The 17,593-nt window shown below is 38.2% G+C and overlaps 2 protein-coding genes across 9 annotated transcripts in view; one reads left to right on the plus strand and one right to left on the minus strand.

Moving 5' to 3' along the window:
* Window positions 1-1,344: 1,344 nt before the first annotated feature.
* Window positions 1,345-6,019, minus strand: Pierce2 (piercer of microtubule wall 2). Of its 2 annotated transcripts, XM_048793733.1 has the most exons (3): window positions 5,615-6,019; window positions 2,923-2,999; window positions 1,345-2,160 (listed from the first exon to the last, which is right to left on the minus strand). In XM_048793733.1, the coding sequence occupies exon 3, from the start codon at window positions 2,119-2,121 to the stop codon at window positions 1,813-1,815; it is 309 nt and encodes a 102-aa protein (XP_048649690.1). In that variant the 5' UTR covers window positions 2,122-2,160; window positions 2,923-2,999; window positions 5,615-6,019; the 3' UTR covers window positions 1,345-1,812. The 2 variants fall into 2 exon arrangements, with proteins under 2 accessions (XP_048649690.1, XP_015336126.1); XM_015480640.2 differs by lacking the exon at window positions 2,923-2,999 and having other exon boundaries at window positions 1,423-2,160; window positions 5,615-5,913.
* The window catches only part of Ccpg1 (cell cycle progression 1), a 68,131-nt gene continuing 56,557 nt past the window's right edge, over window positions 6,020-17,593 (plus strand). For 3 of the 7 annotated variants that reach the window (XM_015480634.2, XM_048793720.1, XM_048793722.1), the window contains exon 1: window positions 6,020-6,165. In XM_015480634.2, coding sequence (XP_015336120.2) covers window positions 6,079-6,165 — 87 coding nt within the window. In that variant the 5' untranslated portion in view covers window positions 6,020-6,078. Of the gene's footprint in view, window positions 6,166-10,346; window positions 10,417-17,593 lie in introns of all 7 variants that reach the window. The other 4 variants (XM_048793718.1, XM_048793721.1, XM_015480639.2 and 1 more) reach the window with 2 other exon arrangements.

The raw sequence follows: 17,593 nt of genomic DNA on the forward strand, positions 1-17,593 counted from the left end.
AAAAAAAAAAAAAAAAAAAAAAAAAAAGAGCTGAGGCTGTAGCTAAGCCATATAGCACTAGCCTAGCAAGTGCAAGTTCCTGTGGTTCATTCCCATTAGGACATACAAACATACTTTCTAACTTTTACTATTTTCAAGTACATTTTTATTTAAAAGTTCACTGTCATTTAGTTATCAGTTGAAATTCCTTCTTTCAATTTTTTTTAGTTGTAGGTGGACACAATACCTTTATTTTTATGTGGTGCTGAGGATCAAACCCAGTGCCTCACAATGCTAGGCGAGCAATCTACCTCTGAGCCACAATTCCAGCAGGAAATTCCTTATTTCTTAAAAAGGTTTTTAAGAAAATTGATTCAAATCTATGTTTTAAATTGGGCATTCTAACATTATTTTTAAAAATCATACTTGGGCTGGGGCTATAGCTCAGTGGCAGAGTGCTTGCCTAGCACATGTGAGGCACTGGGTTTGATCCTTAGCACTGCATAAAAATAAATAAAGTCATTCTGTCCATCTGAGAAACTGATGTGACTCCATTTTTTAGAAACCAGCTTCTACCTCAAGGCCTGTCCAGAGGGAGGGGGCATGACCCTTGTCCTTGGAAAAACCCACACAAGGCTCCTAGGCACACATCCACCCTGCTGAGTTGTTTAATAGGAAAGATCTGGAGTGCCAGGTGAGCAACCACCAATCACCATGAGACAGGGAAAATATCTGAAATGCCAGGTGACCTTCCCAGTAATTTCTGGTGATTGGTAAGAAGATTAGGTCACCCTGCAGTTTATTTATTTTATTTTTTAATTTATTTTTATTTTTTTAAGAGGGAGAGAGAGAATTTTTTTTTTAATATTTATTTATTTTTTTAGTTTTCGGCGGACACAACATCCTTGTTTGTATGTGGTGCTGAGGATAGAACCCGGGCCACATGCATGCCAGGCGAGCGCGCTATCCCTTGAGCCACATCCCCAGCCAGGTCATCCTGCAGTTTAGCATATACACTCTTGCAACCCCTCGTGGCCTAAACCAATCAGTACAAATGTATCCATCACTTGAACTCACCAATCATCCTTACCCAACTTGTTCCCACCAGTGAATGTGCTAATCAATGTTAAGAGTAGTTGTTTGATTTTCCCATGGTGTGAAATGATTTGCTGTGTGATGTTGTGACGCATAGAGTATCCCCCAAAAACCTATAAATCCTCACTGAACTAAGGGCCAGGACTCACTCCCGGGGAATGCTGCATTGGAAACGGTTGTGAGTCCAGGCTCGAGCTTGCAATAAAGACTCTTATGTGATTGCATCGGATTCGGCTCCTGGAGGTCTACTGGGGTCCCACAAATCTGGCATTACACATCTACAAGTCCAAAAAAAAAAAAAAAAAATTAAGGCATATTTTCTCTTAAATTGTCAAAAGTGTTGCTGAAAGCTCCGTCCTTATCCCCAATGCCAATGCAATAACGAGGACAAGATTTTGAGAAAAAGGAAAAAGAAGGTTTATTGCTTCATTAGCAAATGAGAAACACAGGGGACTCCTGTCCCAAAGGCTGTGATTCTGCCCATCAGCAGGAACAGGGGTGATTCAGAGAACATGAGATTATGGAGGAGGGATCAGAAAGGAGAAGGTCAGGGGAAAAAGACTATGGGGAGAAGATTGAGGAAAAAGAGATCAATAACATCAGGGAAAAGTTTAGGAAAGAGAAGATCAGGGAGAAGGTTAGGAAAAAGAAAAAAAAAAAAACAAAACATAAGTTTCAAAGCCACAAGGGATATAGTCAAAGCATCAAGTAAATCCCTGTTGCAAAAGGAATATATTTTCATAGAGTATGTTGAAAATTAGGAAAATCAAGGGTTCTGTTTCTATCAGGTGCAGTATTTAGACTGTTATTTTGATAAAGTCCAGTTGCGCTAATATGGTTTGAAAATCCTTGCTCCCTTGGAGTATAATTGCAGGGGAGAAACTGTGGCAAAGGAACAAATTCACCATAATGACTTGAATTGGTTTTGTACATAATCATCTGAGGTTTTGATAGTGAAGTAGCTGTATGGAGGGTCTTTGGGTCCAACATACAGGAAAACACAGGATTGCCAGGGTTCACACAAGGAAGCAGTTGTTCAGGTTTCATTCCTGTGTCTGACTTTGAAGCTGAAGTACTCTTCTTATCCTAAAAGATAAATATATAAAACCATTCTCAATTATTAAAAAATAGAATTAAACTTATTTCTTTCATACCCCTTTTTTGGGGGGGAAATGCTATTCCCTTGAGGGTATTGAAGACTCCCTGCTAAATGAGCTTTATTTGGTTCAGAGAAACTTGTCAAAATATTCATAAACATGTTATACTAGACTATGAAAATTGATTAAAGATTTATAAATCAAGCTGGGTATGGTGGTGTATGCCTGTAATTTCAGCTATTAGGGAGGCCAGCCTGTGCAATTTAGTGAGATCCTGTCTCAAAAAACCAAAAAGGGCCAGGATATAGCTCAGTGGTAAAGTGCCCCTGGGTTCAATCCCCAGTACTGAGGGGAAAAAAATTAATTTATAGGAAAAGTTTATAATAATAGTCATAGCTGAAGAGGGAGTATACCTCAATTTTTCTAGGGGATAGCCATAACAAAGAATTACAGCTAACAGAATAAGCACAACTGGGAAACTGGGATAAGTGCTATGAAGAAAAATACAAGATATGAAGATATACTGGGGGGCTTTAATCTAGTGTTGGGGGTAGGGAGGGCTGTTCTGGTGAAGTTTTATTAAACCTAAAGGTAGAAAGCAAGGTAGGAAAAGAGATGGAAGCAAAAATCTTGGCCAAAGTCACGTAAATTAGGGTGAAAATGTTTTTAGATAATATAAGAGGCTGAAGCCAGATCTTGCAGGATCTTGGTAATTATGGTAAAAATTTGAGCAGGCTGTGGTGGTGCATACCTGTAATCCCAGTGATATGGGAGGATGCAGCAGGAGGATCTCAAATTCAAGGTTAGCCTCAGCAAATTAGATCATGTCTTAAAGAAAAAAAAAAGGATTGGGGATGTATCTCAGTGGTAGAGTGGTCTGGGTTCAGTTCTCTCTCTCTTTTTTTTTTTGAGCAGGGCACAATAGAGCATGGCTGTAATGCAGGGACTTAGGAGGCTGAGGCAGGGGAATCAAAAGTTCGAGGCCAACCTCAGCAATTTAGTGAGACCCTATCTTAAAAGGTTTGAGGATATAACTCAGAGGTAAAGCATGACTGAGTTCAATCTCAAGTACCAGAAAAAAAAAAAATAATAAGATAAAAGCAATGGAAAACTCTTGAAGGGTTTTAAGGAAAGTATGGTGTAATTTTTAATAAAATTGCTTTGGTTTCTCTACGAGCCTTGTGTAAAAGTGGAGAGGAGCTGTAGTAGTCCATGTAGTGTGTGGCACAGACATGGACATAGTAAACACACTTGAAATTTAGTCATTTGAGGGAAGGAGGCAGCAAGATCTTTAAAAAAATGGATGCAAAACTGCTTGTAGCTTTCTAACACGTGTATAAAAATGTTTTATCTTTAATAATGTCTCTTTCTGTTTTTCATTTTAACTGGGTATTGATCTCAGGGCTTCATGCATGAAGCAAGCAAGTGCTCTATCACTGAGCTACATCCGTGGCCCTTTTTTAAAAATTTTCAGATAAGGTCTTGCTAAATTGTCCTGGCTGGCTTCCTGTCTCAGCTTCCCCAGCAGTTGGGATTACACACCTGGTCACTGCACCTGGTCCTAATTTACTGTTATGGGCACCTAGGCAGATTGCCCAAGTTTGAACATTATAGAAGCATGCTGAGGCAAGCATATAAAGCAGGGGATTGAACTCAGTCATGCTTTACCTCTGAGTTATATCCCAGATTGTGGGCTTTTTTTTTTTTTTTTTTTTAAAGTAAATACTATTGCCTTTAGTCATGAGAACTTTTTTTCATCAAATAACCCTTTTTGTCATTGGCTCTAAAATTCTGATCAGTTTGGCTCAACATGTAATACAGAAAACCAAATCTATCCCTCTACCCCCACTTCCATTTCTACCCACTCCTTTTTCATAAGGGACCTTTAAAAAAATGAGACAATTTGGGGCTAGGGATGTGGCTCAAGCGGTAGCGCGCTCGCCTGGCATGCGTGTGGGTCCTAGGCACCACATACAAACAAAGATATTGTGTCCGCCGAAAACTAAAAAAATAAATATTAAAAATTCTCTCTCCTCTCTCTCTCTTAAAAAAATGAGACAATAGAGGAAAAAGAATTTCGTTTTTACAAAAAGTGCAAATACATATTATGAACATTTTACTTTTTCAATAGTATCAGAAGAGACTGATATAAGAAATGAAAGAAAACCAAATCTAGTTCAAACAGAAGACAAATTAGCTGATAAACTTTGTTGGTTTAACATATACCACAAAATCTGTAAGTTAGACTGAAATCTTAGATCTCCACGATAATGAAGCCAGAATCAGGCAGTCAGTATAGATCGGATCAAGGAGGCCAATTTTGAGTGATTCTGGGAAGTTGGAGACTGTCATCCCCTAAGGGATCGAAATGTTAATTCCTTCAGAGACCTTCCTCCACCCTTATCAAGAACCTGCCCAGTTCCAATCTGTGATGTAGGTAACCTGTTCCAGGAATTGCCCCTCCCTACAGGGAGCTAGGGGATGTTAATGTGTCCTTGGCTTCTCCAACCTGCCCTTCCCCCTTCAGCCCACCTGTTTCCTACCTTTGGGCCATCCTACCGAGCATTCCAGGGCCTAGTCACAGATGCAGGTAGGAGAAACATAAGACTAGGACTTAAAAAAAAGAGTAGAACACCTCACTTCTTGGAGTACCAGGATACCAGCTATGGCCCCCTTCTCCCTCCAGGGAGAAATCTGTTACCCCTTTTTAAATAAACCCTGCTTTATATGCTTGCCTCAGCATGCTTCTATAATGTTCAAACTTCAACATGTGGGAAAGCAGGACTCCTCACCAATAACTGGCGATATCAATAATTCTCAAATATTTGTAGATTCAGAAACAAAATTATGTGTTGTTTTTACTTAACCACACAGGCCTTCAATGTGGCTCTTCTTGTTTGGCATTTGCCCTTTTCAAACTTTTTTTTTTTTCCTTTTTTTGTAGCACTGGGGATTGAACCCAAAGTCTTTTGCATGCCAGGCAAGCCCTCTTTCATGAGCTACATTCCCAACCCTTTTTTTTTTTGGAAGATGAACAGAATACTTTTAACTTATTTTCTATGTGGTGCTGGGGATGGAACACATGCGAGGCAAGCGCTCTGCCACTGAGCTACAGCCCCAGCCCTCCCAGTCTTTTTAGTTTATTTTGAGACCAGGTCTTATTAAGTCCTCCAAATTGCTTAAACCTTACTTTCCACAGACCATTTACAGTGATTATAAGTGTATTTTCCCCTCATATCCTTTTTGGAAAAGACACAATGTATATAAACATGATATTAAAATTAAGCTACGTTAGTCTTGTTCAAACTACCGCCAGTTTGCCCTGGAGAACCAGTGTGTACCATTCCCCAATATCATTTATACCTTCAGATCAACAATGACTTAATTAAGCGCTCATTTTACATTTGAAAATGTAAAAACTCTAGCCTTCTGCACAAACCCACCCAGTCGCAGTCCGTCATTCTATCTTCCTCAATTTTTCGGCAAACGGAGTCTTTTCCTGCGGCGGAAGGCAAGAAGTCCGGCAACTGCCCAGGAAACTACACCCAATTAAAGCAGCAAAAAGTCTGAATCCTTGGCTGGATCCCTCTGTATAAAACGATCTGCCTAATCCATGGAGTTGTATTGCCTGGCAAAACCGCGAATCCTTTCGAGTGGTTGCAGCTTGTCTCCATAGCAACTGGCCGCGGGCGCCGGGCCCGGATGTTGTGAGGATCCGCGGTGGTTTGCCCCAGCTTCCTTTGGCCTCCTCAGGGCAGGCTGCACTCCTCTTCGGGAGTTGTAGTTCTCTTCTCTGCCGCCGCTGGGCCTGAGGCGCGGGGTGGACTACAAGTCCCGGCATGCTCTGGGGCACCTCGCCAGCCGCCGCCTCCCGGCTGCGGTCGCCTCCTAGCAGGTTGTTGTTTTTATGAGAGGCGTCACTGGCGCCCGAAGCCGTGACCGCCGCCACAGTGACAGCCGGCTGCGTCTGGTGGAGGTGGCGCTGCCGCGTCAGGTACAGTCTTGGGCGAGTTTAGACCCCGGGAGCGGGGTCGGGGCGGACTGTCGGCAGCCGTGATTTACACCCTCAGCTCCGCCGTCTCGCGGGGGCAGAGTGGAGGTCTCCCTCCTGCGCGGGGCTGCTCGAGGGGGAACTTGACCCCTGGCCCGCACGGCCCCACGGGCGAGCTCCTTGAACCCCAGTCCAGAGCCCCCGGGGACCGGGCTGGCCCCTGAGGCGTCAGGTCCTGTGGTCTGCAGCCTCTGACCCCAGCGTGCAGTCCTGAGGGGTTGCCGGGGTGGGGGAGCTGATGCCCCAGCGGACCCTCCCTTTGCCGGGTAGGGCTTGAGGCGATTCTCGTCCGGACTGATGGAATCCATATGGTAACACGTGTGCGTCACTTTGCTGCCTCTTCGGTCTTTCTATTTTGATGACGTTTGAGCCCCGTGATGCCAGGAATAGAAAGAGTAAAGGTAAAACAATGCAGCTGAGATTTCTCCTCCAACGCCAGCCTCCTTCTCCCTACCTTTCTCTCTCTCCAGCGGCCTCCTTTAGCTAGTCTTCCTAAAGGACTTGTCCTCAGTAGCAGCTGTCCCACGCGACGTCTTGTGTGTGTTACATATTTGGCTGTATTTAATGAACCCCAACTCTTTGCCATTGGGAACGACAATTGTAACAAACTCAGCCAATTAAAGTATTTGGTTGAGTGGTGAAATTTGCACTATTCCCCTCTAGCTTTATTAAAGCCAGAATGGAGGTTTCTTGTAACTAGAATAGATAAGTACTTTAGTATTGAGAATTTTGGGAGTAATCTGCCATAAGGTCACAGCCACTAAGTAGTGCTTGAGATGACACTGTTAGCAGATCATACTTTGGCTTAAGGGTTGACTAGACCCCACATTTCCCAGGGTTATTTGTCATACATAGCTAATGTGAATGGTTTACTATTCTATTACTAATTTACTATTACTATTTATGCTTTTCTAGTATGCAGGAGGCCTTGGGTTTCATACCTAGTCCTGGAAAAAAAATTCTAAACCATATTTAAAGGCTTTGGGAAAAACTTATTTTAAAATAAAAACAGGTTAGAAGATAGTGTAATTAGAGACAATTTTGAATACCAAGATATAGAATAAGAAGGTGCTTATATTTCTATTGAAAAATAAGGCCAAAAGATATTCAACGTGCAAGTACGAATTATTTTTTCTTTACTTTGCAGTTTTTTTTTTAATATTTATTTTTCAGTTTTCGGCGGACACAACATCTTTATTTTATTTGTATGTGGTGCTGAAGATCGAACCCAGCGCCCCGCGCATGCCAGGCGAGCGCGTTACCGCTCCAACCACATTCCCAGCCCCCTTTGCTGTATTTTTCAAATTTTCTATAGAAAGAAAAGGAATGCAGCAGTTTCATTTCATTTATATGGATTAATCAAACATTACTTTAAAAAGTATTTACAACAACAAAAACAGTCCCTGTTGCTGAATCTACAGACTGTATGAATTTAAAAGTAAATTATTTTGGAGAGAAGAAGGGAAAATAAATGAATTAGTTGCACTGGAAGGAATAAAAAATGTAGATGATAATAATTCTTAGCATTTGTACTTAGCATTTTTTGATTTTTTTTTCCACCTTGTACAGTAAGATCAAAGATAAAAGTACTTAGCCTTTCATGAGTTAAGTCTGGACAATTCCTATAAATTCATCAGGTGAAGAAAGATTGGACCTACTGGAAAGATCTGAAAGTAGCAGAATTTGTTTATTATTTTTAAGCATTATTATAACCAGGTATTTTAATCTTATTAACATGGAATCACTTTGAGTACTATATTTTATATGTCTGATATTTTGCATTTATTTTTATTTTATTTTCTGTTACTGTTATGTTGGGTATGGATAGGTAAGTAGCATAATTATTTAGTTCACATTTGTTTTGTGACACAAAGACCACATTGTTCTTCCATAGGAATACTGTATGCATTTTTGCTATTATCAGTCACTTTAAAAAATTATTTAACTCAATGCCAAGTTAATTAGTTGTTTTTTTTTTTTTTAAGTTGTAGCTGGACACAATACCTTTTTATTTGTTTGTTTGTTTGTTTATTTATTTATTTATTTATTTATTATGTGGTTCCCAGGATTGAACCTGGTGCCTCATACGTGCTAGGTGAACACTCTGCTGCTGAGCCACAACCTCAGCCTGCCAAGTTAATTCTTAATGCCTCAATGCCATTAATTTTTTTTTTGTTTTGTTTTGGTACCAGGGATTGAACGCAGGGGCGCTTACCCACCAAGCCACATCTCCAGCTCTTTTTTATAGACAGGGTCTCACTGAGTTACATAGGGTCCCTATAAGTTGCTGAGGCTGGGTTTGAACTCATGATCCTCTTCCCTCAACTTCCTAAGTTGCTGGAATTATAGGCATGCACCAATATTGGCTAATGCCATTAATTCTTAATAAAATATCTATGTTGTTATTTTTTAGGCAATAGTATTCATATTTTATTTTTTTAGGTTGCCTTGTTTGGAGTGTTCCTTCTTTAAATTTAAATTTCTGTTCTATATTTTCTACATTTTAATTTTGTATATTTTGTGTACTTTGTTGGTTTACTATGTTAGGATTTGGATCCTCTTAACAAAGCATAAGAAGTATTCATAATACATTAACATGTCTGATTTTTGAATAGATGTAATTGTATTCCTATCTAAATTAAAGATTTTAAAAAATGAGGTCTGAGTATGAACTGCCAGAATAATTAAAAAAAAAAAATAGTAGTTTCTGAAAATGTTAAGAACATGGACACAGCAACAAAGCCAATTAAATCCGTGGTGTTTTAAAACAAAATGCAGACTCATCTAACAATGCAGAACCACTAGAGGCTGAATTATTTTTGTGTTTGTGTGGTTAAGGTAAGGAAGTGGCCATAATCTAAGTGACAACTACTGTATTTTGAAGGATTTCCTTCCTGACAGTTCTGCAAATTTGATGAGATTTAAACATCTAAAAATATAAGTTGGTTTCGAAGGTCTTTTTCAGTGTCTAACACCAGAAAAAAAATTGAGTAAATCATCTCTCAATTTGAGTTCGAAGATGAAACTTAGCCCCATAATGTGCAAAGGATTGCATCTAACAAAGTTAGGGATTTTTTTAAAAAAGGGAATTTAACGTATGATAACGTAAGCTGTAAAAGAGGCTTTAAGATTTTCTGAAGAATATTAGAAAATAAGTAGTGTGAATTAAAGATTTTCCTCTTTAATCACATGAAGCCAAAAATCTAATTTTTCTTGAATATTGTCTATAAATCACTATCCTTTCAAAATTTTCTGCTTCATATTGCCAGCTTAATGAAGAGTAAAAGGGGCATTGGATTGGGAATCAGGATGTTTTATGATGTTGGGCAAGTAATTTAATTTAGGAGTATCTATTTCCATTTATAAATTGCAATAATACAATAATAGCAACCAGTTGCCTTACTTCTTTTTCTGAAGATCAAATCAGACATGATTTGTAAGTGACAGTATTATTGGCCTGCATAAATGACATTTACATAAAGTATATTATACACTTGAAGTATGATGACTTGACATGATAAATGCTTCTTGATGAAGTTTCACTAAAGTCAAATGGAGCTTCATATGATTTCTTAGTGAGCTTGGTGGCATTTTTTAGGTTGAAGGAAACCTGGCTCCTCTTCTGACTGTGACTTTGCACTCTGCTGCATTAAAGGCCTTGAAACAGTAGTGTGTTTCTGTGGTTGGGTTTTTAATTTTTGTTTTAATCTCACGTCTAAAAGAGATTATTGGAGCCCTATTTTAATAGGAAGTGGCTACTCTTTCTAAAATGTTCTAAAATGAGACATTAAATTAATTTTATGAGAAATGAGACTACATTAAGTATGAAATCCCAGGTCCTCTGAGAGATAACATTGCTTACATAAGCAGTAAAGTTTAGCCATCTCCTTCTGGAGAAGTCAGCCCTGGCTGTTATAGCATCTGACTATGGAGATTAACTTCAAGTTTTGTTGACAAACAGCATTCAAATGAAAAGTCTTAGTAATTTAGGAATATATTATAAGGAGTCTATCAGAGTACATAGAGGTAAATGAAAATAAAAGACAAATATAAATTGTATCATGGGTTGGTAATTCTCTTAAGTGAGAAATCCATCTTTTTTTCTAATAATTATTTTTTTTTAGTTGTAGGTGGATACAATACCTTTAAAAATAAAGGTGCTGAGGATTGAACCCAGTGCTTCATGAATGCTAGGTGAGCATTCTACCACTGAGCCACAACCCCAGATCTATACTTTTATCCTGTAGAAAAATGAAAGTTTGAGAATAGCAAAACCCAACCAGGATCCAGTATTTTTAAAATTTATTTCTCTATACAAAGGAAAAAGAGCACCCGTGGCTTACAGTCGTACCCAAGTGAGGACAGACTGTAGATTTGTGTGTTTTATATATCTTTTAGCCCTTCCAGACTTTTATAAAATTAAGATATAACAACATGGGAAAATCAAGATTTTTCTCACAATGAGAATATCCTTTGAAAAGAATACTATACTAGCAGTTATTTTTTCCTCTGTGGCTTCTTTTAAATTAAGGCAAAAAGGGAAACTTTTATCTTCAGATGTGGCAGTAATTACTTTTGTTTCCCAATTATGTTACATCAAAGAAGGAAATGTGTGAAGTAATTGTGTATTGACTCACTTCTCTTGCAGAATTTATTTTTTAGATCAAAAGGTTACTTTGCTGTATATTAACAGTATTACTTCCTCTTTCTGGGCATGGATAAAATGAAATTATTCCCCCTTTTCTAGGTTTTTTTCAGGTACCTATGTTTAGTAATAAATTTTAGGGTTTTTGTACTTTATGAGAACTGGGAGACCCTGCTTAATGGGTGGGTTATTTCCACTTTGATCATGAATATAAGAGGCAGGATAGCCATGGGATCTACTTCTTGATACTATAATTGCCACCCTGAGGACCGAACTTATCAAAAGCCCAGATAGTAAAGATTTTAAGGTAACCTATTAAGTTTCTTTAAGGATTTGTGTTTGTCATTCCCTATGCTTAAAAATGGCTTGTCTTTTCATTTAAAAAAAAATGTGTTTTTTCCCCTGATTCAGAAAGGTAATAAATGAATGCTGAAAATTTAGCAGACATTGCACATGTAATTTTATGTTTTTTTTAAATTGAAAATACCCTTTAATTTTTTGTGTGGGTAAGTACCTCTATATTTTTAATATATTGAACCAAGAGTAGTGGTACACCTCTGTAATCCCACCTTCTTGGGAGGCTGAGGCAGGAGGATTGCAGTTTAGAATCCAGTCTGGACCATTTATAAGACCCTATCTCAAAAATAAAATTAAAAAACAAATTTGGTGGGCACTGTCAGTGGTAGAATGGTTGCCTTGCAAGGCCCTGAGTTTTAACCCTGGTACTGCTTTAAAAAAAATTATTCCATATAAAAAAATAGTGAAATTATGAATTCCATATTCAGAATTTCTCATCAAATCTTTTGTCTCTTGGAGCTGTTTGGAAACCAATTTACTTTGGACTCTCACTGGTAAAAACTTGCTGTAAGATTTATCTGCTTGTAATAGTTAAAAGATCCCTTCAAGAGCTGGGTGTGGTATCACATGCCTGTAATCCCAGTTATTCAGGAGGCTGAGGCAGGAGGACTATAAATTCGATGACTGCCTGGGCTACTTGGTGAAATCTTATTTTAAAATAAAAAAAAAAATAGGCCCTGGGTGGTATAGCTCAGTGGAAGAATACACTGGTAGGGGTGGGGATCTAGCAAGTTTTTTTTTTTTTTTTTTTTTTGTGTGTGTGTGTTATCAGGGATTAAACTCTGGGGCACTCAACTACTGAGCCACATCCCCAGCCCTATTTTGTATTTTATTTAGTGACAGGGTCTCACTGATTTGCTTAACATCCATCTTGCTTTGCTGAGGCTGGCTTTGAACTCATAATCTTCCTGTCTCAGCCTCTGGTGCCACTGGGAATACAGGTGTGCACCACTGCGCCTGGCACCATTTTTTTTTTTTTTTAAAGAGAGAGGGAGAGAGAGAGAGAAATTTTTTTTAATATTTATTTCTTAGTTATCCGCGGACACAACATCTTTGTTTTGTATGTGGTGCTGAGGATCGAACCCGGGCCGCACGCATGCCAGGCGAGCGCGCTACCTCTTGAGCCACATCCCCAGCCCTATTTTTTTTTTTAATTGCCAGGATATGGGGCTGAAAAATGTTTGATATTATAGGGGACTTAAAGGGCCTTTCACTTAAGATCAGACTGGATAAAAGAAACCTATAGAGTGGAAATTTCTCTCTGCTCTCAAGAATAGGACTAAAGACCCTTTCTTCCTTCAGAGCAATACATGAGGCTGTTGGTGTTATTATAACAAAATACCTGAGACTAAATTAACTTTATAAAGAAGTTTATTTAGCTCAGAAGTTCTGGAAGTTCCAGCCTCCTCTACCCCCCCCAATCAGGTGATGGGCTTATTGCTGTCAGAGTCCCAAGGTGGCACAGGACATCACATGACACAAGACAAGGAAGCATAAGTATGTGTCATGTTCTGCTCTTCTTTATAAAGCCATCAGTATTTAATCATGGCTCTACCTTTATGACCTAATATAATCCTATTCATGTTGTAAAGCGCTCCCCCCCAGTTCTAAAACATGACAATAGAAAAAGTAAGGATAAAACTTGTTGGCCCAACTGCTCATAAAATCTTTGGAAGTATGTATCTCAGTTGCATTTAAATAAAATTTGTTGTAAAATGTAAACTGTTCTCACTATTAAGAAAGACTTTTCCTTTTCCTTTGGCTATGCTTTTTTTTTTTTTTTTTTAGGTATAGATGGTCATAGCAGCACCTTTATTTTTAATGTGGTGCTGAGGATCGAACCCGGGTCTCACCTGTGCTAGGGGAGCGCTCTACCTCTGAGCCACAATCCCAGCCCTGGCCATGCTTTTTTAAAAACATATTTTCATTTTTTAATAACTGGTGCTGGGAATTGAATCCAGGGCTTCACATAAGCTAGGCAAATACTCTACCATTTAACTACATCCTCAACTCTTTTTATTTTGAGTCATGGTCTTATCCATGGCCTCATACTTGGGATTCTCTTGGCTCAGCCTCTCAGTAGCTAGGATTACAGGCCTGTGTACCTCCACACCCAATTTATCTGAATGTTTTACTCTTTCTTTGTACTGATTTTGTATTTCTTAATTTCCAAAGTCTTCTTTGAGCTATAAAGGGTAATAATTAAAATGATTTTGCTGGGTGAGGTAGTGCACACCTGTATTCCCAGCTACTTGGGAAGTTGAAACAGAAGGATCACTTGAGCCCAGGAGTTCAAGACCAGCCTGGGCAACATAGCAAACCTTGTTTCAAAGAGAAAGGTTTAGCCAGGTTCAGTATGGTACACATATGTAATCCCATGGAATTTGAGAGTCTGAGACAGGAAGATTGCAAATTTGAGGCCAGCCTCAGCAACTTAGTAAGACCCTTTCTCAGAATGAAAAATAAAAGGGCTGGGGATGCAGCTAATTGGTTAATTGCCTCTGGGTTCAATCCAAAAAAAAAAGTTTAGAACAGTATCAAGTTGCTGGAATTACAGGCATACATCACCACACCCTGCAAGGCTGTTTTTCTTGGTGACTGTTAATGTAGATGGGTAGTATCACAAGGAAGCAAACTTTTGATACTCGTGGAGGTTCTCTGTCTTTGCAACACAATTGAAGATGGTAAAATGTCCTTGAACAGAACTGAACTAGACTTTACTATCTTCTATGTTACATTGATATTGTATTTAGTATTTCATCTAGAAGGGTAGCCATCTTTTGATTGCTGAAAGCAAGGTGAAGTGATACAGAGGCCAGCTCCAGCTGGCGACTGTCATCTTGTTCCTTAATTCCTTCTGTCAGGCTTTGGTAAGAGGTCATTATGAAGCTGAGGAGTCCAGTAATGGGTCAGGACACTGGGGTACTGTGTCATTAACCATCATCAAATTTTTCTTCTTTGCTGCTGGAGACTTTATGAGGAAGCAAAAGAGTGGCAGACTAGCTATGGGTGAGATTGTTAGATAATAGCGGATTACTTAAGTTTTTCTGTTTTGCCATCATAGTGATTGTGTTCGATTTCAATGATCTTGAGTACTTCTTAAAACTAAATAAGAACTGTTCATAATTATGTGAAATTTAAGAGATGCAAGTTTAGGGATGGGGTTATTTCTGATCCTTAAGTTCATCCTTATTTCTGATCCATTTAGTGAATAAATGCTTATATGTTCTCTACTGTAGATAAAATAAATGCTAAGAGATTATAGATAAATGTTGCATGGTGTTTTCTGACTAGTACAGTTAAAACACTTAGGCTGTTATAAGGATATTAAAAAAATAAAATTGTAGCTCTTTATCAAAATTTTGAATGTAACATTAATTAGAGAAGTAACCTAAGGAAAAAAGTTGTGTAAGATACCATTAGGCTAATTTCTGTTCATTCCTACCAGATGACATGGATTCAGGTTTAAAAAACTTGAACTTTTTCAATTATTTCTCCTTCTAACCTAGAGCCATCATTGTGTCCTCCTTCCAGTGTTGAAATCTTTCTGTTTACCTCCCAGACCCCTGAATTACTGGAGATGGAACCTAAGGGTGCTACCACTTAACTAATATCCCCATACTTTTAAAAAAATTGTTTTAGGGCTTTGCTAAGTTGTTGAGACAGGCCTTGAACTTGTGATCCTTCTGCCTCAGCTTCCTGAGTTACTGGGATTACAGGTGTGAACCATTACTCCTGTTTTATCTAGAATGATGAAAGTTATCATTTATCCTTTCTTCCTATATGTCTTTCATAGAATGAAAGGGCTTTTCTGAATCTACTGGAAGACTCTCGTGTTGCTCCCCATTGACATAATTTAATTCTGAAATTTTCTTAGAGCTGAGGAGTGGTAGAGCACCTGCTTAGCATGTGTGAGGCCCTGGGTTCAGTCCCCAGTACCACCAAAACACAAACAAGCAACAGTAATAAAATGGGATTGAGGTGGTGCTCCTTTGTAATAATACCAGAGATCTTTCCTAGCTACTCTATTTTAAAATTCCAATTCATGCACCTTCCCCTTCATCAACTGGCTTACTTTTGTCTTCTAGAAAGTATGCTTCCCTTCAGGGAGGACTTATTTTTTTTTCTTTTGAGTCCTTATTCTTAGCACTTGGAATAGTTCATGGCACAGTGTAAAGTACTCAGTGTTTGTTGAATGAATGACTATAATATTAAATGTTTCAGATCAGGATAGGCTTATTTAAAATATTTCTCTAGGGTTACTATTGGAAAAAGTTGATTATAAAGGACATTTTAAAGTTTTCGTTAGTTATAATCCTGTGTTGTTCTCTCTCAGGTAAAATTTCTTTTAAAGCAGGCATTTTCATATCCTTTTGGTAGATGAAAGATCTGGAACCTTTGAAAAGCATTGTAGAAAAAGATTTGTGAAAGCTATCCAGACTGTCTATCTTGGATGACATTGACAGTATAGCAGCACTTTTTTTGGCCCTTACAGCTTATTGTTTGCTTTACTTTGGAATTGTAGAAGCATGGTATAATAATGCCCTCATTCTTCTCCATCATCTTTAATTCTAGAAGATAGGGAAATGGAAAATTTGCCTTTCCATAGTAAAATGTAGCTACTCAGGAATGATGAGGTACACCATCAGGTAATTGAAACTAGTTTTACTTAATGAGGTATAATTAATATTATTGCTGTCTTATTCTGACAAGTTTTTTTTTTTTTTTGTACCAGGGCTTGAACCCAAGGGCACTTACCCACTGAGCCACATCCCCAGTCCTTTTTATTTTTTATTTTGAGACAGGTCTCAAAATACAGTCTTACTAAGTTGCTGAGGCTGGCTTTGAATCTATGATCCTACTGCCTCAACCTCTTGAGCTTCTGGGATTATTGTTGTGCAGCATCATGCCTGGCTTATTAGAAATTCTGACCACTGTCACCTAATTTATTTTTTCTTGAGATGTTTGATATTAAACACAGGGCATCATGCATGCTTGGTAAGTACTCTTCCACTGAGCTGCATCCCAAACCCTTTTTAAAAAAAAAAAAATTTGTTTTGATGCAAGATTCAGCCAGATTGCCAAAGCTGGCCTTAAACTTGCAATCTTCTTACCTCAGCCTCCCAAGTAGCTGGGATGATAGACCTTTGTCACCGTACCTAGCTTGGCTAATGCTATTTTCTGAGATACCAGAAACAGGAAAATGATTTCTGTTTTGTAGATGTATTTGAAAGGCCTGAGCAATATACAAATGGAATATAAAGCAATTGGGAATATATAACTGATTTAGTTAGAGACTACCCTAAGGAATAAAAGGAAACCTGAGTTTAGCCAAGTTTTCAAGTTTATTGTCTTTCCAAAATATCCTTAGCTTTGTAACTATATGATTCCTTTGTAAATTTTCCATAAACTCTGGTTATTTCTAAGTTATTACTAGTAAACCTAGTAAAATGAGAAGAATTTATGCATTTACCTATGGTCAGAATAAGCTGAGAGGAACCTCATGGGTTTCTCCAGAATTTTAAGATCCTTAAGGAACAATTTGGACTTGTGTCAATGACCACATCATCATCCAGAAATGTTTACTTAACAGGTGGGCAAATAAACAATTATAGCACAGGATTCTAATTTAAGTTCCAGATTAGGGAAACTATTAGAGTCTTTGGGAATAGGGTCAAGGAATGGTACAAAGGAAGCATTAGCTGAGATGAGTTTAAGAGTTTGGGTTGCAGTAAGGGGATAGACCACTGATCACAATTTGTAAAGCCCTAGAGTAAAGAGAAAGCATAATGTTTTATTTTTTAATTTTTTGGTGTGGGGGATTAATTCCAGGGCCACTTGCATGCTAAACACATATAATACCACCAAGCTACACCCCCAGCTTGAGACTTTTAAAGGAATTTAAAAGGTTGGAGGAAAAGAATAATTTGAAAGAGGATGAATTGATAGAGATTAAAGATATTTAAGGCCTTTGGGTCATATTCTGAAGACAATATGGAAATTTTAACATTTTAAAGGAATGGCATAATGAGATGATTATTTTAGGAAGATATCTGGCAAGGTTCAAACACCACAGGAATATTTCATAGTCAGTGTGTCTAGAGTTGGCCTTAGAAAATTACCAGTTTTTTATATGATTATAGTACACACAACTCCTTATTCCACTTGTACAAAGGGGTGTGGTATCATTGAATTACATCTCCAGAGCTTTTTGTTCTTTGAGATAGGGTCTCTGTTTGTTGCCCAGGCTGGCCTTGAATTTGGGATTCTTTTGTCTCAGCCTCCCAAGTAGCTGGGATTACAGGCATTTTCCAATTTACATGGGTTTCAACTGTTTTTTTGAGAACAACTAAATTAAGAGGGTTCTTT

Source organism: Marmota marmota, unplaced genomic scaffold, assembly GCF_001458135.2.
Source record: "Marmota marmota marmota unplaced genomic scaffold, marMar, whole genome shotgun sequence".
NCBI classification, from domain to species: Eukaryota; Metazoa; Chordata; class Mammalia; order Rodentia; family Sciuridae; genus Marmota; species Marmota marmota.